The 22,189-nt window shown below is 40.1% G+C and overlaps 1 protein-coding gene across 1 annotated transcript in view; it reads left to right on the top strand.

Moving 5' to 3' along the window:
• Window positions 1-22,189, top strand: part of pot1 (protection of telomeres 1 homolog) — a 62,167-nt gene that overhangs the window by 17,029 nt on the left and 22,949 nt on the right. Inside the window, exons 5-10 of the mRNA XM_062390821.1 lie at window positions 2,513-2,620; window positions 4,062-4,136; window positions 6,751-6,877; window positions 9,793-9,923; window positions 10,019-10,312; window positions 15,726-15,881. Coding sequence (XP_062246805.1) covers window positions 2,513-2,620; window positions 4,062-4,136; window positions 6,751-6,877; window positions 9,793-9,923; window positions 10,019-10,312; window positions 15,726-15,881 — 891 coding nt within the window. The remainder of the gene's footprint in view (window positions 1-2,512; window positions 2,621-4,061; window positions 4,137-6,750; window positions 6,878-9,792; window positions 9,924-10,018; window positions 10,313-15,725; window positions 15,882-22,189) is intronic.

Raw genomic sequence — 22,189 nt, 5'->3', positions numbered from 1 at the left:
CTGGAGAAGGAGGAAGAATTACATAATGTTAATGTGTTAATTTCCTGAAGAATTGGAGGTGATTTGAAAAAATAAAGGAGCCCAGTTGATGACGACAGTTTATGCAGACTTTCTTAATAACTGTATTTGGAGGTAGAGTTGGACAAGATTGAAAGAAACAACATTAAAATCCAAGCTATAATAAACTGAAAATAAGGTTCTTATCCTGGAGATTTTCATGAAATCAAATTTTTTGATTGGTCAGGGTTCCTGTGCTGGATTCAAATTGCTTTTAATGCAGGAGGTCGTCATAGGAAACTACACATTTAGTGATTGTCATGGATGAGTAAAGCTGATTTTGTCAGTTTAAAGAATGTTTGTGCGTATGTGGGTAGTTCACACAATGTGGAGGATGTAATTGCTTTATTTCTGTATACTGACAGTTAATGTCTAGATCTTGAAGTCACAGATGTAACACCATTGTGTTATGCCCCAAGTTTGTTTAGAAGAGAGCAGTTTACAGTGGAACAGTGAGAAACTGGTTTGTTCAAATTTACAATATTTATTTTGTATTTTTTGTATTTTATTTGCAGATATAGACAATTAAGGAAAGCCTAAAACAAGTAACCCTAACCAAGCAACCATAAAAACTGGCCAAGAGGTCCTGACATTTTTCTGCCTCTTTTATACTGCCAAGCACTAGAGGGAGGAGGACCCACAGCCTGAAGATCAACAACTGCTAATATTTTATTTCAGCTTCACCTATGGGGAAATGTAACAACCCTGTTCATTTACTTCTAATGCAAATTAAACATTTTACTGTTAGTGCTTTGTTCAACCACAGCAGCTTTACAAAAGCAATGAAATATATGGCATCACCAATATATTCTGTTCTTTTTTTTCTGAAAGAAACAAACTATTCAATGATCTGAACTAGTAAACCACACTCGCTGTTGGCACGCTAACCACTGGTTACACCAACTCTACCAGGACTGAACTTTTAAGGTCTGAACTTTTGTAATCAAATTACAATGTAAAAAGCGTGTTTCTATTTAAACCTGTTTCTCTTAGTTTCAGCTCATTGTTCAGCTGTCTAGTCCCTATAGTTACTGTTGACCTTTACTCTCCCTGCTCTCCTTGTGTCATTTTTACTGCCAGGTTGCAGATATTATGCAAACAGCAGACACACACAGTCAAGTTGTTTAAGCAGTTACTTGCTTAAGAGTCATACAGTTTTGTCACAAAGTGGTCGAGACCATTAACAGAGCTAAACAAGTGATTATTGGATTAATACTCATCAGCTGGACACAAACACCACTATACGTTACTGACCTACTGTTGCTTTGTAAATACTGGATGTGTAATTAAGCATCTTTTAGCTTACAAGTTCACCATAGTCGTTTTCAGACATGACCTCCAGAGGATGTCTGGAGAATTGGATCCATACTTTGCCTTTCACACTTTAAAAACACACACGGTTCTCCGATCAGACACGTTCATAACAAGACAGCAATCTGGCGAGGGTTGATGCAGCAGGTGAAGACAGGATGTAACGTATAAGTTCCACTGCAGAGATCAAGTGTTTGTTTGTGACACATCAACACTGGCATCGGCCAGTATCACCAAAAACTCTCTTTTTACTTGGGGCCTGGCTGGAGAAAGTCTGCAGGAAGTCGGGAGACTCTCACTCCAACATTTGTGTGCACACCTACAGCCATTCTTGAGAATGTCAGGAGGCTTTCCGGAGATCAGTGCATGTCTGAAAGCACCTTATGTTAAACTTAAAAGGTGATCATGGTATGTGTCAGGGTCATGGTCACAACTTGTTTCCACTGTCACAGTTTGAAAGAAGATTCTGAGCTTGTGCTGCTCCACACTTTGTTAATTTGCTCCTTCATGCATCAGGTCTGTTGTTTGACACAAAGTGACTCCGAATGGTTGTTGCTCCAGCTCGCTGTCACGGTTTGGATTCTGTCTGCTCTGATACTGTCTCAGCTGTAAACAGAAGCACTTAGGATGCTGTTTAGTGTTTACAGAGCCGTGACTTTGTCTGTGATCTGTGTGGGGACAGTGAGCACATCAGGGATAATCCTCCTCTCAGCAGCATCTCATGGTGCTTTTGGTGTCCCCACAGTGCTGTCTTGATGGACCCCAAAGCCCCATAAACCGTGGTGAGGGCAGCGAAGTCATCGCTCTCTGAGCTGCCGTGCTTTGCTGTAGATCACAGAGGTCTCGTCAGGCTGTCACCGTAACATGATTATTCAGACTATCTGCTGTCTCTTTGTGAGCCCTGAGCGGAGGCTTTAAAGCTGTCTTGGGGGCAGCTGGCATGCCAAACAAAAAGATATCTCCACTTTTCACACCAGTAGTAGTTTGTTGTGAAGTCTTATTTAACGTCTCCCCAGATGCAACATCTGCTGCTTCAATCTGTCCTCCCTCTGGGGAGAAGAATGTATATTTATTAGTGTGTGTTCTCTCAGCTTTAATCCCTGGTTTCTCTTCTTGTTGTTGATTATCTTGTGTTTTCCTGCAGGATGTGGTGGTGGCCTCTGGCTTCACTGTGGCCAAATCTTCCACAGTTCATGAGGACAACCTGCACCACTGTAATCTGCTGCTATCAGGAGATGACGCCTGTCTTTATGTGAGCACTTTTGTATACATCCAAGCTATGTTTGATGTATGTACGTGTGCATATACAATTTGAACTGCTTTAATAGTCTACTCTAGGTCTACTCAAGTACAACTTTCACTAGAGTTTTACTGAAATCAATGTCCCTTTATATTTTCACTCTGCTAAATTTTAGAGGAAAATATTGTTCCTTTTTTCCCAACTTTATTCATCTGACAGTTGTATCTGCTAGTTAACTTTCAGATTAAGATTTTACTCTTTTCAGACCAATAATTTATGATGCGTTTATACTATGACAAATTAAAACTGCTCAACACTAAAGATAGAAGGTAAACTTAGCATTCACTTTGAATAGATATTAATACTGCCTGAATGTTATTCCTCTGCCAAGGAAGTAATTTTTTTAACTCTTTCCATTAAATAGACTTTATGAAGACAATGCATTATCAGATGGAGTGGAGTAGAAAGTACAGATATTTGTAGATAAATGTTTTGGTGTAAAAGTGAAATGTACCTGTAAATATTTCTACCTAAAGTACAGGTATCATGAAAATGTACTGAAGTACAGTAACAAAGAAAATGTACTGAAGACTATCTGCTGCCTCTTTGTGAGCCCTGAGCAGAGGCAAAGAAAATGTACTTTGTTACATTCCACCAATGGCGACAGATCTTATTAATTTTACAGCCTCCTCATGTTTTACCTGCAGGCTCAGCCATCACTACATGTACAATAAATATGCTCAAATCGAGAGAGACAAACTTATCTGTTATTTCTGGACATTTTACATGTCCCATGTTTTTTCCCAAAAATTATTTACAATGTACATACAGTTTGTCTGATTGGTTCAGAACAACTATCATGTTGACTATTAGATATAAGAAAAGTATTGGCCTGAAATAAATTAACATCAAATCATCGTGGATACCAAGGATAAGAAACCAAGCCTGAATGGTTTGTTTGAGACTCATCTAGTTCATCTAGCTCACCCAAGCCGGTGGAGGCAGATGGTCGCCCACATTGAGACTGGTTCTGTTAGAGGTTTCTTCCAGTTAATGAGGGACTCTTTTATCTCCACAGTGGCCAAAGTGCTGCTCATTGTTGTAACTGTTGGTTTTCTCTGTAAAAAAGTGTTAGGGTCTTGACCTTCTATTTAAAGTAACTTGGGTTAATGTATATTGTGTTTTGGCTCCATATAAATAAAATGTAATTGAATGGTTAAGAGGTTAAGGATAGCGAGTGCCTCATGTGAAAAATATAATGTGTGTAAACAGCTTAGATTTAGACAGTCATATGTTCTGAATATAATTCCACTCTCCTTCCTCCTTTGTGTCTTTTTTAGTTTTCTGCTTTTCCTCAAGCAGCAGAAGCAATTGCAGTGTGTCTGCTGCGGTGACTGTTGACTGAAAACACATCATTGAAACGTTTGTTCATAACTCTGTCTCCATCCCTCAGGTGTCCCGCCTGTTGCCTCCTCCTGACCCCAAATTCCCATTGGCCAAAAAGAGAAGCGCCGCACTCTCCTCTGAGGTCAGATTTAGAGGCTTGGTTAACTGCAGAGGCTGCTGGGGTTGGGGCTGTTTAGGTCTTGTGTCTGTCAGGACACTTTTTGTCAGCGGCTGACTGTCCCAGAGTCACCTCGGCTGGATCAGGGTATCACAAGAGCCCTTGGTCTCTGCAGTGGTGATGATGAGGGGAGTATTCCTGACAGTAAATACATAGTTAATGATATTCATAGTTTTTGTAGTGTAGAAATCAAAATCAGCCGCATGTTTACGACATGTAGAAGCTAACTGAAAAATAGTTTAAAAATACTATAGTACTACAATATAAAGTTGCATGCAATGAAACTATTAGATCAAATTAAGATACTTTAGAATTTGCTTGATGTCAACATGTAATGTAGAGTTAAGTGCAGAAGCTTATATTTTATCTTCAGGGTTTTTGTCCTTTGACCAGTGTAGTACTTTTACGTACATATCATTTTTACTTTTACATTTTACCCCTGTATTTTATGGGAATATTACGGACCGCCAAATCGCCCTCAGCAAGAACAGGACATAACAGCTGGTATGCTCTTGGTTTGGGAATCTGACAGACATATTGCACAAATCATTTGCATACAGAAAAACAACTAGAAATATTTAAAACAAAAAGTAGAAATCTGAGTGCAGACGTGCACAAAGAAGCAGCATGAGCATGAAAAGTAGAGTTTAGTGCAAGCACATAGTTTGAATAAAGGCAGAGCAATCGTAGCACAAGCAATGTATTGAGTGTTAACGCAGTATTTTTAGTGAAAGCATTACAAAATATGAATGTGAAATCAATAAGTCCTGTTCTTAAACTAAAAGACTTCACACTTGCATTAACAGAGGAAAAATAACCCATAAATTTCTGGCATTTTATTTCCTCATAAAAAATGTTTTGGACATCCCATAACAACGTCATATCAATTCGAAATTTAAAAATAAGTTTGTCGTATGAATGGATGGGAATTACAACATTTTGTCATGAATGACAATCAACGGTTTGTAATTCACTTGACTGTTTTGGGCCTGGGTTTTATTGAAAATCAGGGTTGTCCTATGCATTAATTGGATAACAACAGAAGATGAATCAAACAGGACAAAACCAAAGTGCAGAATTCCAACATTCAGTCCCCCAGAGCTAAAACTGATATTATGATACAGAATAAGAGCTGATTTCCTGTTTCAAACAAATGATGCTAGCAACAGGGATTAAGCTTTGTTTTTAGATGAGATGCATCAAACTGAATTATTAGTAGACATTTTCTAAAAATAAATACCAGAATCACACAATTTGTCATGATCTCCCTGTGGGCACCAGTTTATTACATTAGATGACCTCGTCCCATGAGTTTTTTGGTACAAATGATCCTACTGTATCCTGCTGTATCAAAACCTATGCTTAAAACACAGGGAAAATGCATGCTGCTGAGTTTTCAGGCCTTCTCCTTCCTGTCAGTTTTGACAGTCTGGTCATTTTGAGACCCATTTTAGAGCTGCCCATACCTCAGCATGTTTTGAAATAATGTTGAGTTAGAACATGCTAAAGTTCTAAAGCTATTAGCTTCCATTTATGGGATTGAAATAAAAGCTTATGGAAAATCCTGAATCCGAATACTTGCAAATGGTTGGTTAGTTAAAATGGGTAAGTTATAGTGATATTTTACAATTCAAATTGTTATTGATGTTTTCTGGAAGCCGGTGAAAGGAGAACTCAGGCAGCAGCTGATGTCTTATGCAGAAGATTTTATTGTAGACTTGATGCATCAAGGAGACCAGAAGGTGAAACAATAAACAAACGCTAACAGAGTAACATGAACTATTGTCACCCCCAAGTCTGAAGATGTCTCCCACAGCATCCCTGTTTATCTCCCTCTACTTGGGTCACCCTTTCTAACAGCACATCCATGAATGGCTAGAATTGTTGCCATTCTCTATGTTACATGTAGGTGATCACATCCTATTGGATAGTTAAGCTTGAAGTATGTAATCCTTAATCACATTGGGTCCTTACGTATTGCAATTGATACAATGCAGAGCGAGTTGGAGTTGGTGCCTCTCTATCTGGATTATTTGATTAGGATATAAAAGTTCATGAGCATGGACACTAAAATGTACTGTTGGTTGGTCCTTTATCTATTACCTGATCTTGGGCACTGTAGAGAGAAAAGAGTATCTATAGAATGAGGCATGCTCCACTCTTGAGTTTGATCTGTACTGTAGAAAAAATTCTCTTAAATAAATTATTGGATAGACTTTTACTTCGGTTTTCTGCTGTTTGAGCAAATGTAAATTTTTCAGATCCTCGTTATTCTCTTCAAAAATCACATCTGATTGACAAATTGGTGAAAGAGGTTGAGAAAGCTCAAGAGAAAAATCTGTTGCTTTGTTCAGTTGTTTCAAGAAATGACGCTTGTTTTGATGCCAAGGTTAAATAAAAACTCTCATAAAAATGTTTATTGTTATTCAGCCAGTAGGTGAAACATTCAAACTGTCCTCCATCATAGTCTGCTCCAATCCCAGACTGCTTTTTCGCTGTTTGAACATACATCAGGTAGCATAGCATGCTGACATCGACTGCTAGTCTTTTTTGTAAATTCTTTTTTTGTTATCATTAGGTTTCTAGAAATACCAAAACCCCCAAATATACATATGTGGGACTGGGCAACCTGAAGGCTGGATCAGTCACCAACGTGTACGGAGTGGTGGTCTTCTTCAAACAGCCATTCAAGAGCAGGGGAACAGGTCAGTGTGAGCCTCAGCCCAAAGAATGGTAAAAAAAAGTCCAGAAAAACAAAACATCGGCATGCTAACAGGCTCACAAAAACTATGCTAAAATGCTGATATTTAGCAGGTAAGTCAGACATACATTTATGAAAATGTCAACAGTATAACAACCATTTTAAACCACAAGAAACTCTGTGTAAATTCAATATTAACTAAAATACAAAATGTAATGTAATATTTCAATAACAATATTCTCAATATTGTCTTGCTCTCATATTGCTTAAAATAGCAAGTTTGTTAGAATGTGAAAAGCAGTTCAAACCAGAGTAAAACATTTTCAACCGTTTCAGCACCACGGACAGAGACATTAAGACCTTCTGCAACAGTGTTACAGATTTTGTTGCAGGGCTAGCTTTTAAACATTTAAGTGATTGATACTATTATGATTATTATTATTAGTAGTAGTAAAATGCATAAACCACTTCAGCTCCTTTGAGTCACTTTTGATTGGCAGAAAAGAAGAGACAACCTTTCTTGAAGTGATAAAAGTCTAATCAGTGCTGAGTCAGAATACACACACACATACACACACACACACTGTGTGTATCTGAGTTTTTTTTGCTGATGAAAATGTCCAATCATAATTTTTTTCTGCATAATATATATATACGATTTTTCTGATATTCAGAGCTAAACAATGACATAAATCTGAGTCAATCAACCTTAAATGTGTTTGTTTAGTCCAGGATAACTTGCCGGAGTCTCTTGATTCTTCTCTGACATGTTTTGCTGCCACAGAGGAAATAAATCCAAGATGAGGGTTTTCAAGTCTCCCAAAGTCTTAAAGCAGAAATGTACAAGGGAGAAAATGTGTCAAATCACAGCTGTCACATATGATGGGTTCAAATAATACAGTCTGAAAACTGTCAAAGAAAATGGTTCTGGGAGAGGAACAGGGGTGAGAGAGAGGAAAGATCTCCCTACAGAGACTCAGCTGAATAGTATCCACTGGGACAGCGAGCCATCTGTGACAATCAGAAAATTGTAGTTCAAATCATTTCATCACAGTCTTGTTTTACCAGTATTTTTTTTGTTTAGTTGTACACTGTGATCACTTCCACATGTGAAGGGTATACAGCTCACATCTTCACCTCTCACCTTGATAATGACTGAGTGTGCTTTGAAAAACAACAACCTTTCGCTGAGATTTCTTACAAATAACTACTGCTCCTATATGTATTCCCCCAAGAAACCCAAGTCAGATGCTGGTGTTTGGGTGTTATAATGGACTTTTGTTGGAACAGGCCACTTGTCAGTACCTGTCAGCATAAAGAAGAAACTGGTTTGACCTAAACTAAAGGGACCAACAGAACATTGTTTAGTCATTATCTTTATTTACCTGTGAACACACTGACACTGATATCAGCATGGAGTGCAGAGGAAGCAGTTTGACCTGAGGAACAGGATGTGATGAGCTGTTAGCACTTAAAAGACCAAAAGGATAAGACATTAAACAGACAGCTCAGTCTGAGCTGACCTGCAGACACGCAGGACAGGATGATGAAGTGTGTACTGTGCGTGTGCGTGTTGGGAGGTAATAAAGGGAAAGCAGTGTCTCATGTGGAAACTGTCCAAACCTCATCATCCTGGTCTTTCTGGACCCTCGGGCGTCTTAAAGTAAACTGAGATATTAGAAAAATCCATCAGATCAGACTTAAGGGAAACCCAAACACTCACACACAGTCAAGGCAATCAGTGAAATAATGTATTCTCTTGCCTCTAAACCTAATCTTAACCATCACGACGAAATGCCTAACCCTATGAAGGTCTGTCAGAAAGTAAGGACCAACCGAAATGTCCTTACTCTCCCAGAATGTCTTAATTCTTTAAAGTCTGTTATTCAAACTAGCCCTGAAGTTAAGAGCACAGAACAAATCTTGTCTGATGAATACAAGATGCGCTTGAACATGCACAATTATACATGTCCATATGATAGATATGAATCGATGTGGAAAAAAGCCTTTATATTTACTGATTTGACTAATGAGCAAAAATCTTTTGCTGAGAGAAGGAATTTTCACATACACATCACAGCATGCACTAACATAGTTGTATATTTTGGCATTATTTGTTAGGAATGGGGACTAATCAATGCTAGATCGTTGACATTGGTATGGTTAAACAAAAAGTATAAATTATACTGTGGGCATGGAGGAGGCTCAGAGAGCACCTCCACCTGGACCAGAGGAATAATCACAGTAGTTGAGGGCTGTTGGCTGATTGATCGTCTGGTTCAAAAGGCAGCAGCTGAGCTTCCATAGGGATAAGCATGAGAGAGACAGAGAGTGAGCGGAGCTACAAAGCCGAGGTGCCAGCGGAAATAAGCTGGCAAGTTTAAGTAGAGTTCGAGTTATGTTTTCTCACATGTGGTAAGAATAAAAAGATACTGAAAAGCAACACGTTTGTTTCTGGATGTGTTGGAGACCCGTTGACATCGTCAATTGCCACATATGCATAAAATCTTTATAATTTAGATATACATTTATCAGGATCAATGAAATTGTGTCATTAAGTAATCATGGGCGAAATATTTTTTTCGTGCATATCTTTGACATTTCTCTCATGACATTGTACTGTTACTCTACTTTGGTATTATTATTATTTGAAGTAGTAGTATAAAGTAGTGGTACTACCAGTGGTCAACACATTATATTTACTGCCTGAAAATCAAGATCTTCTAAAACCGTTCAAATTGGGTTATGTCAGAAAGTAAGGTTAGATAGGGGGGAAAGATTTTCAAGTGAATATGTTCTGATACTTTGCAAACATTTAACCAGCTTGTGACCTATAATGTATATAAAATTGACACCCACAGATCTGCTCCTCAACATATTCCCAAAGATTTTATTTTTACTTTGATATTCTCCCCACAGACTACTGCTCCAGCCTGAAGATCACAGATCAGTCCAACGAGAAGATTGGCTGCACACTCTTCTGTGAGAAGCTGGAGGACCATCCTCAAATCTTTCAAATCGGAGACATTGTTCGCATGCACAGAGTCAAGGTGCAGCCTGCTTCTTCAGTCACCATAACTTGTTACCTTGAAATTTCAAAAACTTGAATGCATACATTTATAAATTATCCCATGTCTCTCTGCAGGCTCAGTGCTTCAACAACTCCATCACGCTCGTCAACACCTTCGGTTTCTCTGTCCTGACATTTGACGGGGGAGTTGGTGCAGCTGTGGAGCCACGGACGTCCAGCCGCTCCTTCCACTTTGACCAGGAGACCCGTAATACTGTGGAGGGGCTGCGATCTTGGGCAGCCAGCCAGAGTCTCCTGCCCACGGTGCCCACGATCCCACTGTCTGCCGTTGAGCCCAAGGTTTACTTCGACTTGAACTGCCAGCTGCTGGCCAAAGCCCCCATCGACACCACCTGCACCCTGCTGAGGGTAACGTGTATATATATATACATACAGATTTGTTTTTATAATGTTATGTGATGTTAAAGTTTATCATTGTGCTTGAAGAAATTCTGCTAGGCAAAATGATAGCTAAGTCTAAGTTCAAACCCCTTTAACGAACGCAACAGATCACCCCCCCTGCACTCTCAGTGCTAATAATAACAGATAAATCCTGGACGGCTGCTGAGGTGGCGTTTTTTTCTTATGAAAGTCACGGCTGACAAATGAGATGAGATTACATCGATCTACCAGTAGAGCAGAAGATTCCAGCCTGTCTGCTTGCTGGATGTTTTCTCACTAATGCTGCTATGATGATGATACTTAAGGTCAGAGTTTCTGAATAGGTTCATTTCTATGTCTGTACAGAGTCGGTCACTATAATTCAAAACCGTTTTTTTCAAATAATTGGAAATGCTCCATAGCCTGTTTTTGTGTGATGTTTTCCCCCTTATCTTAATCTGAACCGTATATACACCTTAACAACAACCACAGGGGTGCGACAGATTACATTATTCTAACAAAGGGGTTCTCAAACTTTTGCAAGCTGGGCCCCCCCAAAGCTGGTTAAGGGTAGTTCAACTACACCTCCATAGATAGATAGCATATTATAATTGATAGGCCTGACATATCAAGGTTAGGCTATTCTTACGCCCATACAGACAATTATATTTACTTTTTTAAATATGTATTATTATTATTGTTATTATTATTATGATTATGATCAGTAGTAGTAGGCCTGTTAATAGGCTATTAATATTAGCAGCTATGTGAGCCTGCATGCTTTATTATTATAATCATCATTATTATCACCATCATTACATTAATATTATTATAATTATTATTATTATCATAATAATTATAAGTGTTATTATTGCTATCATTAGGATACTGTTATTATTATGGGCCTTTTGTGATCTTAAAAAAAAATCTTGCAGGTCTGTCAATGTGAGACATGAGCCTGCTTTGCCTTGCAAAGGTCCTCAAATCTTGGGGCAATGTTTGACAAACATATCCTCAGGTCATCCTCGATCTCTGCGCGGTTGCGATATTTAGTTTTGAGCGCAGTCAGTCTTGAAAGCCAGCCTCGCACAAATAAGTCGACGCGAAAAGGAGGATAATTTTTAAGGCTATGTCGCAAAGCTGAGGGTATTCCGGCATCAATGCTAGCCAGAATGAAGAAAGAGGGGAGGTGGTAAACAGATGCTTTAGTCTACTGTCACTCTTCAGCTCAATAAGCTGCTCTTGCATGTCTATTGACAGCTCATCTGCTGAGCAGAGAAATGGATCCCGAACCCAGGCGAATGAACGGTAGTCCTCTTTGAAATAGGACCCAGACTGATTCTTCAGCGCTAAAAGGTGATTAGCAGCTGATTGGAGGAGAGAGGAGAAATCAGTGCCACGTGCATCGGAAATGAAGTCTGCAAGGCTGGGAAACATGTCGCAGTTTCCAGAACTGATGTGACCATGCCAGAGAGCAATTTTTTGCATGAAGGCATTCACTCTATCAGCAAGGAGCAGAACGTTAGATTCGCGGCCTTGCAAGGAACGGTTAAGGCCATTCAGCCGGTCAAAAATATCCACCAAATAGGAGAGGGAGGCAAGCCACATGGCATCATCCAGGTGCTTCGCCAGATCTGTTTGACTTTCAGTCAAAAACAACTTTACCTCCTCTCGCAGCTCATACAGCCGTTGGATTCGTCCAGCTGCAGTGCATAGTAAGGACTGATTTGAATGTAGTGTATTAGTTGCTCTTTGATATCACTAGACATTTCTGATATTCGGTGTGACACAGTGTCATTTGACATAGGTATTGCGCTGAGTTTAGCAGCTGCACTCTCTCCTATCATTATTCTACACATGTCTTGCGCGGCCGGCAAAATCAGTTTTTCAGCAATTGTATGGGGTTTGCCAAGCTTAGCAATTCTATGAGCAACTACATACGATGCCTCCAGACACTGCTTGGAGACAGTGCTTTGCTTGGAGATGGTGGTTTTCTTGTCATCACGTTTACGTTTAAAGAAGTCCACAGGCTTCTCTTTCAAATTCAGGTGTTTGGTGTTGAGGTGCCTTTTTAATTTGCATGGCTTCATGCTGTCATTTGCCAGCACCTCGGCACACAAAACACACTGAGGACGTTGCTCAGTCGTGCCAGTGACGGTGAAACCAAACTGCAAATAGCTCTCGTCATATTTGCAAAGCTTTGGCTTCTTCGCAACTGGCGCATCGGTTGCCTGACTTTTACGAATCTGAAACTTGTCCATGGCTGGGTTTGTTTGCTGATACAGTGTATGTGATGTTTAACAAAATTGTAATTGCAACGTTGTGGTCTTGTGAGTGTGTTTGTATGTGTGGCTGTGAGCGACTTGCACACGAATAATGAATAAGGCTGTTCTAGGCAATGGTTCCTATCAAAACGAACAGTACACAATGTAGACAGAGACAGCACAGAATGGAAAGGACGGAGTGAGTCTTGAAAAAGACTGTTTATAAAGCAATGAATATCTGAATAGTAGAGGAAACAAGAGCAATCGCACAAGCTCTGCAGGGTGTCGTCTAAGTGAGGGTGAGCGCTGACCATGCCTGCAGTTACTTTTATACTCGGAAGCGTATGTGCGACTCGCGTTCAATTGATAACACTCCTCTTTTGATTGGTGGATCAGGAACAAAACAGTATTTGATTTGTTTGTGTCAGTCCAGCCCCTTGCATTTCGCCACTGAAGGAGCTTTCACTAACCAGTGAAAGGTTGTTTTTGTTTTTTTACCTCTGACAATGCGCCCCCCCCCTGGAGAGTGTCCTCCACTGTTCTAACATAATGACAACGCTGTCTGAAGGGAGATCAGACTTTGGCAGAACAACCTGCTGTGGTAAAGCAGAGTCATGCTGCAGAATTAGCTGATATGGACAAATCACAGTTGAACACAGTCAAGAAAGGTTTGGAGTAACTGTGGCTGTCGGGTTCCTATACTTATACCTCTTTACGTCAAGGGTCGTCGACATACGCAGATTTATAAACCCAGGTAAACCCTTTAAAAAGCTAATTGTGTCCTTTATTTCCCCCTGGTCCCTCTAAAAGCCAGAAACTGAGGCACTCACTCATGCTCTCTTGTCAGTGTTGCATTTTGCATGATGTAAAGAAAATAAAATCTCTGTTGCATGGGACAGAGAGAAAAATAATTCAGGAGAGTGCCCACCCGTTGTCTAGGAGTGCATACAGGCACCGGGGGGCCATTCAAACTAATGAGTCCCATTATGAGTTGTCGTAATGAAATGACTGCATGTTGGATCAGTATGTGATTACATTTTTTACATAGATTGGTGGTGTGGTTTTGAATCCAGCCCTCAATAGGTTGATGGATTTTGGTTTCTATTGACCTTTGTGTAAACAATTATACAATGTACATCACTAAAGATTTTCCACTTGTATAAATTGTTCATTAAGATCTGATGTGTGATGTAAGTGCTCCATTTTTTTTTTTTTTGCAGTGTACATTGAAAAACATTGGAGTTCATTGAGGTACTAAATGAGATCTCAAAAAAGTTAAAATATTTGTGCACTTTTACCAACAATCGAACAACTAAGTTCAATTGGCGTCATACAATCATGCACCAAACTTGTCCCTGCACTTCCCTTGATGACAAAAAAATAGACTTTCCAAGATTGAAGTTGATTAGAGAAGGGGTTCTCAAACTTTTGCAAGCTGGGCCCCCCCATAGCTGGTTGGGGGTAGTTGGGGCCCCCCCCGCCAGGCTGTGCTAGGCAATGGTTCCTAACAAAACTAACAGTACACAATGTAGACAGGGACAGCACATAATAGTATTCAAGTGCTGGTGTTTTATTTGTTGCAACACAGTGGATGATTGAAGATGTAAAGGTAGGTGTTAAGGAGAAAAGGGCTAGCTGCAGTTTAATGGGAAATGCAAATCCTTAACCCTCTTTGAAATAGCATGAGGTTACATCCAAATGATGTGAAAGCAGTGCCGCTGTTAACATCCTCAGTGATGGTGGTAATGCTGAAATATTTCTAACATACACACACAAAAAGAAAAGGGAATTCCAGAAGCTTCCCAGGAGGCTGTTTACTGTCAGAAAGCATCCATTTGTTCCTCCTGTCTTCTTTTATTAGCCAATCTCACCTGTTTTTGTTCTTAACTGGAACATGTCTTTTTATATAGCTGCCATGTTTCTCCTTGTTCCTCCGACTAAGACCCCTGTTAAAGCTAATTTCAACTTACTTTGATTTGAAACTAAAGAAGTCGATATTATTGTTTTCCTTCGTAAAAATGGAGCTGTTTGCCTTCAGTCTTCATCAGCCTTGTAGTAAATCTACTGACGGCTTCAATGGGATTTGGACTCATGTATTTTATCTCGGTACCTTGTGTATCAGTGCATCTTACCTTATACCTCAGTGATGAAAACTGAATGAGGCTGTAAGTGACGGCTGGGCTCCTGCCAGTGCGGCTGATAGAGTATATAAATTTGAACAGGGTTTGGCAGCGAATCTGCTGGTCTGCTGCCAGGCTGCTCTCACTGATTCCTAAAGCTGGGCTGAGCTGTAACAGCCTGCTGCTACACAACCCCTCGTACAACCAGGAGTGGGTGTTTTCCAAATCATAACAAGCTTTTAGATCAAGAAGAGATTGTTATACCCCACCTCAAGCTTCCCAACCCACCCCACCTGCCCTGCCCTCGACTGCTTTACACCAGCCCAATTTCACATAAACAAATGTGACCACAATGCTCAGATCTAACGGCACTAATAATGTCATACAGTTCAAGTAGATAAATTAATCCTTTAAATTATTATTTTTAGTTGAAAAACACAACAAATTTGTATTTACTACTTTTACTCTTTATTTTATATATTTATTTTATCTGAGGATGTAACTAATCTGAATTTGTAATCCTTGTGTAACATTGTACATAATTAATAATAAATAAGACTGATCTGTGTCTGTCTCTCTCTGCTTCCACACAATGGAGGTGTTGGTGACAATGTTGCTGGTCATTGTGTGTGTTGTAGAAGTAGGAATACTAGTGCAGTGCCTAAACCTACTCGTTTTGAATGGGATATTTGCTTGACCTGTGGTAATGCTGGTTGCATCTTTCTTTCTAAAACTGCTAAAGTGACCTGCACTACTTGAGAGCTGTTCACCTGTTCACCTGTTTGTTCAAAGTTGTCCTGTTGTGAACACTCTTGTGTCGTCATTGACAATGTCTCTTATGTCCCATTGCTCCAGCTTCCTGTTTAATCGTTTCCTTTGGCAGCATGTGGATCCAACACAACCTGTGTGGTCCTGCACACTAGTTTGCTTTTGACCATCATCTACACAAGTGTTTGATAAGCTCTGTTTCCTGTTATGATCAGCACATTCTCACCAGTCACCTTTTGTGTTTGTCAGGTGTGGGACGGGACCAAGTGTCCTCGCACTCTGCTGAAGGTGATAGTTGAGGAAAATGTCTCAGAGGGGCCATCCGTCTTCTCAAAGAAGAAAGAGGACCTCATCGCCAACATTCTCATCTACGACAACCACGTGGAATTCGCCAATCAGCTGAAGGTCAGAGATCCCTTAGAAAAACAACAATGTTCAAAAAGATGTTACAAATACTACCTCTGCACTTGAATCATTTTGCATCAAAATTCACATCTCCTAATTCTCAGTCACAAGTCAGTCACATCTGAGCGGAGAATCATCAGATACATAGTGCTGGAATATGCAGAACCTTCTTCTTCTAGACTTAGCGGTGCATGCAGTGTGAGGAAACAGATCAGTTACCAAGTAAACATTTCGACTATCATTTTTTTTTTTAATATATGTCTTAACCTTGTGGTGGTCAAGGGAAAACTGACGTCAGGTCATAATGTCAACATCTTTCCACGTGCATTGAATTTCAGACAATATGTCTGATAACTGATAAGAAGTAAATGTCATCAGACAGACAGAGATTTCATGGGTTAACCACTCATCATTAATTTCAGAGGAAACCTATTTGATCATATCTTGATATTAAAGGGATGTTAACTTCTTGCCTATGAATTTGAAATGGCAATGTTGAAAGATATTTGCCATATATATGGAATTTCCATGTGTATCAGACATGTAGTGGCTGTGTCATGAACTTGAAAATACAGTTTTTAAGACAAAAACTAAAGAAAGTAGATGAGCAAGAAGTGGGGAAAGAAAGCTCTGGGCTTTTCTGAGTCAATAAAGGATCAAAACAAGCCGTTTCTGCTGAGCTTTCTCAGATTACAGAGTGAGACGGAAGGATTGTTCCTGATTTCAAACTTGCTGACTGCACACAGAATCATCCCTGATAGGAATCAGTCCGGAACCCAACACAGCCAGGTTTTCTGTTGGATGTTTGTTGGAACCTGCCGCAGTGATGGATGGTGGCTCTTAGAGTCAGTTACACAATCGCTCAGAGGATTGTCTCTATGCTGAGTTTAATATAGACGAGTATCAGATTATAGTATCCGATGTTCTAAGAGTTCTGTTGTAACTTCTGCAGAGATTTAAAAAAAAAAAAACCTTTATTGAGAGAAAGGCTCAGAGACTTTATAGTTTCTCCAAATTCACATGCTTTGAATTTGTTTGAGTTGTTATATATTCCCACTGTGAACTAGCCTGACGTTCTCAGACTCACAATTCTAGTCAGAATGTGAGTCTGAGACCGCTCCATTGGGCTGTGATTATGGGGCGTGTTTAAACTGACCAGGAAACAAAATTCCTCTTCGCTCAATTGGATAGACCTACAACCAATCAGAGCAACGTAGTATGTGACGTATGTTAAGCAACGCATTTTGAGTTATTTACTAACGCCGGGTTCACACCGGACGCTGAAGCGATGCCGAAGCGACGCTTCAGCGCAGCGCCAAGCCTTAAATAACAGCTGGCTCCTATCCACTCCCATGTTAAAACTTTGTGCGGGTCACACCGCGAGGCTGAAGCACCGCGAGGCTGCCTCGCGCTGTGCAGCGATCGTTTCGGCGTCGAGTCTATTTTTTGCGCTTGACGCGAGTGTATCGCACCAGGAACACACTGAAAGACGATTTTAAACTATATTGATGACATATTTTATAAGATATAAATGATCAGATATGCATCCCATAATTTGAAGTCCCCTTCTGTTGTCCTGGAGTTTTAATTTGACCAATGACATTATTAAATGTCCCCCTCTGGCCATCCACTACAGCCACACAAGCAGTGATACAGATAAAAAGAGAGAGAGAGGGGGCTACATATTCTCCACATAGGCTTGAGTGGAGAATACGTAATTTACCCTCGACACCCGACATTTAATGGAGCGAACAGCGAAGTTCTCCAACATGGATGACATTTAATTAATAATTGAAGTGGAGAAGTACAGTGAGTTGTATGATCCTCAGAACATGTTGTATAAAGACAACACCAAGAAAGACAAATGTTGGGACGCTGTTGCTTAATGTTGGAGCAACAAGTAAGTATATGCTTTTAATCTACTGGATCAACGGGTGATATTATTAGCGCTGCCCGGCGGTTCAGCGTCGCTTCAGTGTCCGGTGTGAACAGCCAAGCGCCGGCCCGATAGGGATTAGCGCTGTGCTTTGGCGTTGCCTCCACGTTCTCTGTTCCTCTTTCAAAATGAATGCGCTGTTGATGTCTTCTAAAACAGACTCAATGGCAGCATCTACACATCTCAGCTCTCCAGCGACAGGCATGTTTGTTGAAAACGAATTCAACCCAAGGGCACTTTGATGACGTGGTTGACTACGTTACCGTTGATCATCTGTCCATCATCGTATAAATCGCGCCCTGACAATCTGATTGGCCCGGTCGGGCATAATTTCTCCCCAACGGAGCAACTCCAGACCGAACTTAGCCCCGACCTCAAATGTTGTGGGCAGGGCTAAGTTTGTCTGGCATCCAGGCTAACTGTGAACCATCTGCTGCTAGAAATTAGGTGAAATCAAGTGAAAAGCGTTTATATATGACTTTAAAATACATGACATTCAGGCTTTCTTGTTTTGGTAACTAAAGCCATCAATAGTTTTTTTTTAGTGCAGTCCTATAGTTTGAGAGTAGGACTTGAAATACTTTCCCTTACAACCCTGCACTGGCACTCAAATAGCCCCTGCCTGTGTTTAGATTTGCTCTCCTTGTGTTCAAACTGTGTGCTGGCACTCAGATTTTGTATTGCTTGCACTTACAGCTCCTCTCCTCACTCTGCTTATCTGCGCATGCGTCTGCTCAGATTTCTCCTATGCTCTTGGACTTTTGTTCTGTGCTCTGACCACAAATTGGGTATATTTGAGTGTGAGAGCAGGGATTTGAGAGAGAGCCTTACACAATTTTCCGTTTTGTTTTATTTGTGTGTGCTTTGCCTGCAATATGCTGTAATGTATAGGTAATAGTTTGATTCTCAGTTTGTTAATGGGTTAGCAATTTTTTTCTCTGTCTTTATCTCCGCTGCTACAACTCGATCCTCGGAGAAGCACTCCATGCTCTTGAATAAATATGAGGAAAACCCCTACATAATTTTCTAATTAACCTGCATATGTATGTGACAGCCAGGGGCAGGAGGCATTATGTTTTAGGGTTTTCAGTCCTTCTGTCCTTCCCATTTTGGTGCAAACATCTACAAACAACTCAAAGATGAACTGATTTGATTTTGGTGGTAAAAGGTCAAGGTCATGATGATCTTGCAAAAGTCTACCTTTATCGAAATTCTTCAAATATTTACCAGTTGTCACTTGGATTTAAAGATGAACTGGTTAGATTCCAGTGGTCAAAGCTCACATTGCACTCATTTGAAACTACCTTTATCCACAACCTGAACCCTTAATATTTGTTTTGAATGGAGAAATTACGGTCCTTTCCAAAAAGAAGTCCCTGCTCGGAGGTTAGTACTTTCAACTAGCCTGCAACAATCAAATGTAGAGGAGCGGGGCCGGATGTCACTGACTGTTAACACAAACCTCAGGCTGCTTCAGCTTGTGTACAGCTACAGCTCAGACAGTAATTAGCACTGGCTGACTCGACTCTCAGTCGAGTAGGGGACAGACAGACTCTGCTTGTTATTTCTGTGCATGCTTCACTTCACCAGTCGGTCAAACTGTGAGTATGCAGGACCTTTGTTATTAATTATGAGTATAAGTGTTCAGCTGTGATTAATAACAACCGTCATCATAATAGTTTTTGCTAAATAATTTTTAAAAGCCAGGTCAGAGAAATTATATTGTTGACTTATTCTGTGATCATGCACTTCCACGTCATGACAGTTTGACTTTCCATATTCAGGCCACAGCCTGTATCACCTCTATCACTTAAACAGGTATGTGACAAGCAAATTACTTTTTCCATTCAAGGCACACAAATACCAAACCTTAACAAGTAATGTTTTCGGATAAACATTGTCATTATAGCAGGGACTATATTTGTAAAATCTCTGACAGAGCTAGGTAGATTGTTTGGTAGGAATTGTGGGACTTTTAGTTTGATGAAAGGACTCTGCGCAGATGAGGAACTGGTTACTCTTACGACAGATTGCAATTAACAAGTAGAATGGCTAAATGTATTCAACTACCCTCACATACAAGCAAGTACACAAACCCTCATATCACAGCCAACACACATCAAAATGTATCTAGGTGGTGCTACAGGGGTAAATTCGACAGTAATGTTTGTATATATTGTCAAGCCCTGTCTGTCTTTTTATACGTTTGTTCATCATTTTGTTCTTAATTAATAACAGTCACCGAGTTATTATTTGAGCACAGGGAAAACTGTGACATCCCTAAGGCCATGTCCAAACCTGTACTTTCTCTACTCTACTTTTTGAATCACTGGATGAGTTTTGGCCTACACTACGTCGGTCACAAAGTCACATTGAATTACAAGAACACACACACACGCATTGCATTCCAAACATGTTTAGGCCACTACACTTTGTCACAGTTATTTTGCAGCTTTTGATATATTTACAGTCAATTCTCAATAATAAAGTTGTCGTGAAAAAATGTAGTGTGTCCCCAGGTGCTTCATTAAGTTTGTCGTGTTCCTTGCATTCTAACATTTGGACGTGCAGCAAATGTTCGAATCAGTGTCGGAATCCATACGCGAAATACAGCCACACTTTAAACCATTTAGCGTTAGGCATTTTGTTTGAGGTAGATATAAGCTAGCTGCGGGCAAACGTTATGTGCTGCCAGAGTAATGTATTAATAATAATGTAATGTACTGTGTTGACGGAGGCAGGAACTCACCAGCTCCTTTTCAGTTTTTCCTACAAGGACGTCCCCCCCTGTAACAATCACAAATAGCAGTGCTGTAACTGAAGGAATGACGAAATTACATATATGGAGACCATGCTCCCTGACCTCCTGCTGACGAGTTAATCCCACACAGCCTCAACAGCTCTCTTTCTCTCACACACGGCTGAATATATTTAATAATAATCTAGTGTGTATTGACCTCTGAGCAGTTTCTGTGCCCATCTATTTGACCAGTGCTGACTGAAGGGCCATGACACTCCTGACTTGAACAGAGATATCATCATACATCACACATAACATATTCAAATAATAATATTACATTACTGACAGTTTATAACAGCCTCAGATCTTCAAGGCCTCGAGGTTGAGGCTGTTTGCAAGCAGGAGGTTTTGGTATATTAGTTTCAGCCCAGCTCTCAGTCTTCAGCAGAAGATTGCAGTCGATGTTTTCATGTGTCTATTTGTCAGTGTATTTCTCAATAAAGAACTACAAGAGATACTCTGAGCAACATAACTGTAGCAGCAATTTCCACTTTACTACTACTGGTGGGTGAGCTCGGTTTAGGTTCTGACACGTGTAAAAAATATGAGGAGTAGAGGTGAGTCCAGTTGGTCCCTTTGACCGTTTATTGCAGGAAGGTGGATTACAATTGGTTGAAACAAACCAAAAGACATTAAACTAAAGAGTCTCTTGTAGATCACAGTTCCCTTGTTGAACGTCACAGCACACGGTCAAAAAACTGTTGCCTTCCTCAGCCACCCCAGGTGCTCTGGCTGCTGGCTCCTTATGCCTTTTCCCCTTGGGCCCCACCTTCAGCCTCTCAGGTCCTGTTCAGGTGTCTTCTAGGTGGGGGTAAAAACACCTATGGAACTAGTGTCACTCATTCATTCCTACATACACACACATGGACGTACTAAGAAAGAAAGATAACATAAGAGTAAACATAAAGGTTAATTTGGCTCCTACAATAACATTGCGATCTGTGGCTACAACAGCAGTGTATGATGCAGTCAAGGGCAGTGGGACATGTTTTTTAGGGATCCCCTTTGGATTTTTTCTTTGTCTTTAGGTTTTTCTTGAAATAAGAGCCTTTTATAGCTTTTTATGTATATTCAATATCTGCAAATTGAGGGGAAAGCCCTTCACTGTGTCTGAATCAATAGTGAGGTCTTCACATGCATTTTTTTTTTTAAAGAGTCAATGGATCAATCCCTTTCTGTTATTTACAAACAAAAATATGATGCTTGTGTAAGTCCTTTAATCACAATAACACAGCAGGTGTCTGAGTTAGCTGAATACAAGCCATAGCATTATATTGAATTTGAGTTAGGGTGATGGAAAAGGCCCCCACCCAATTAGTGGAAATCTCAGACCTTTGCCTACACAGGGCTCCAGTCTAAAGTGCACCAGTACATAATTTAGGTGTACCCAAAATGTTTACTGAACAGTTTCGGCACCGCAAAAATACACCTATTATACCATGTCTTGACAATTCTCAAATGCAAATCTAATTTCTTAACAAGGGCTGGGTTTCGATTTGATATATTTGAATCTTGATTCAGCTCAGGATATCTCATTGTATAATACCAACTTTGCCTGCGTATGTATTAAAT

Source organism: Platichthys flesus, chromosome 6 (genome assembly GCF_949316205.1).
Source record: "Platichthys flesus chromosome 6, fPlaFle2.1, whole genome shotgun sequence".
In the NCBI taxonomy this organism is placed as follows: Eukaryota; Metazoa; Chordata; class Actinopteri; order Pleuronectiformes; family Pleuronectidae; genus Platichthys; species Platichthys flesus.
Note: the sequence above shows the minus strand (reverse complement) of the source record. Positions and strands in the feature narration are given on the sequence as shown.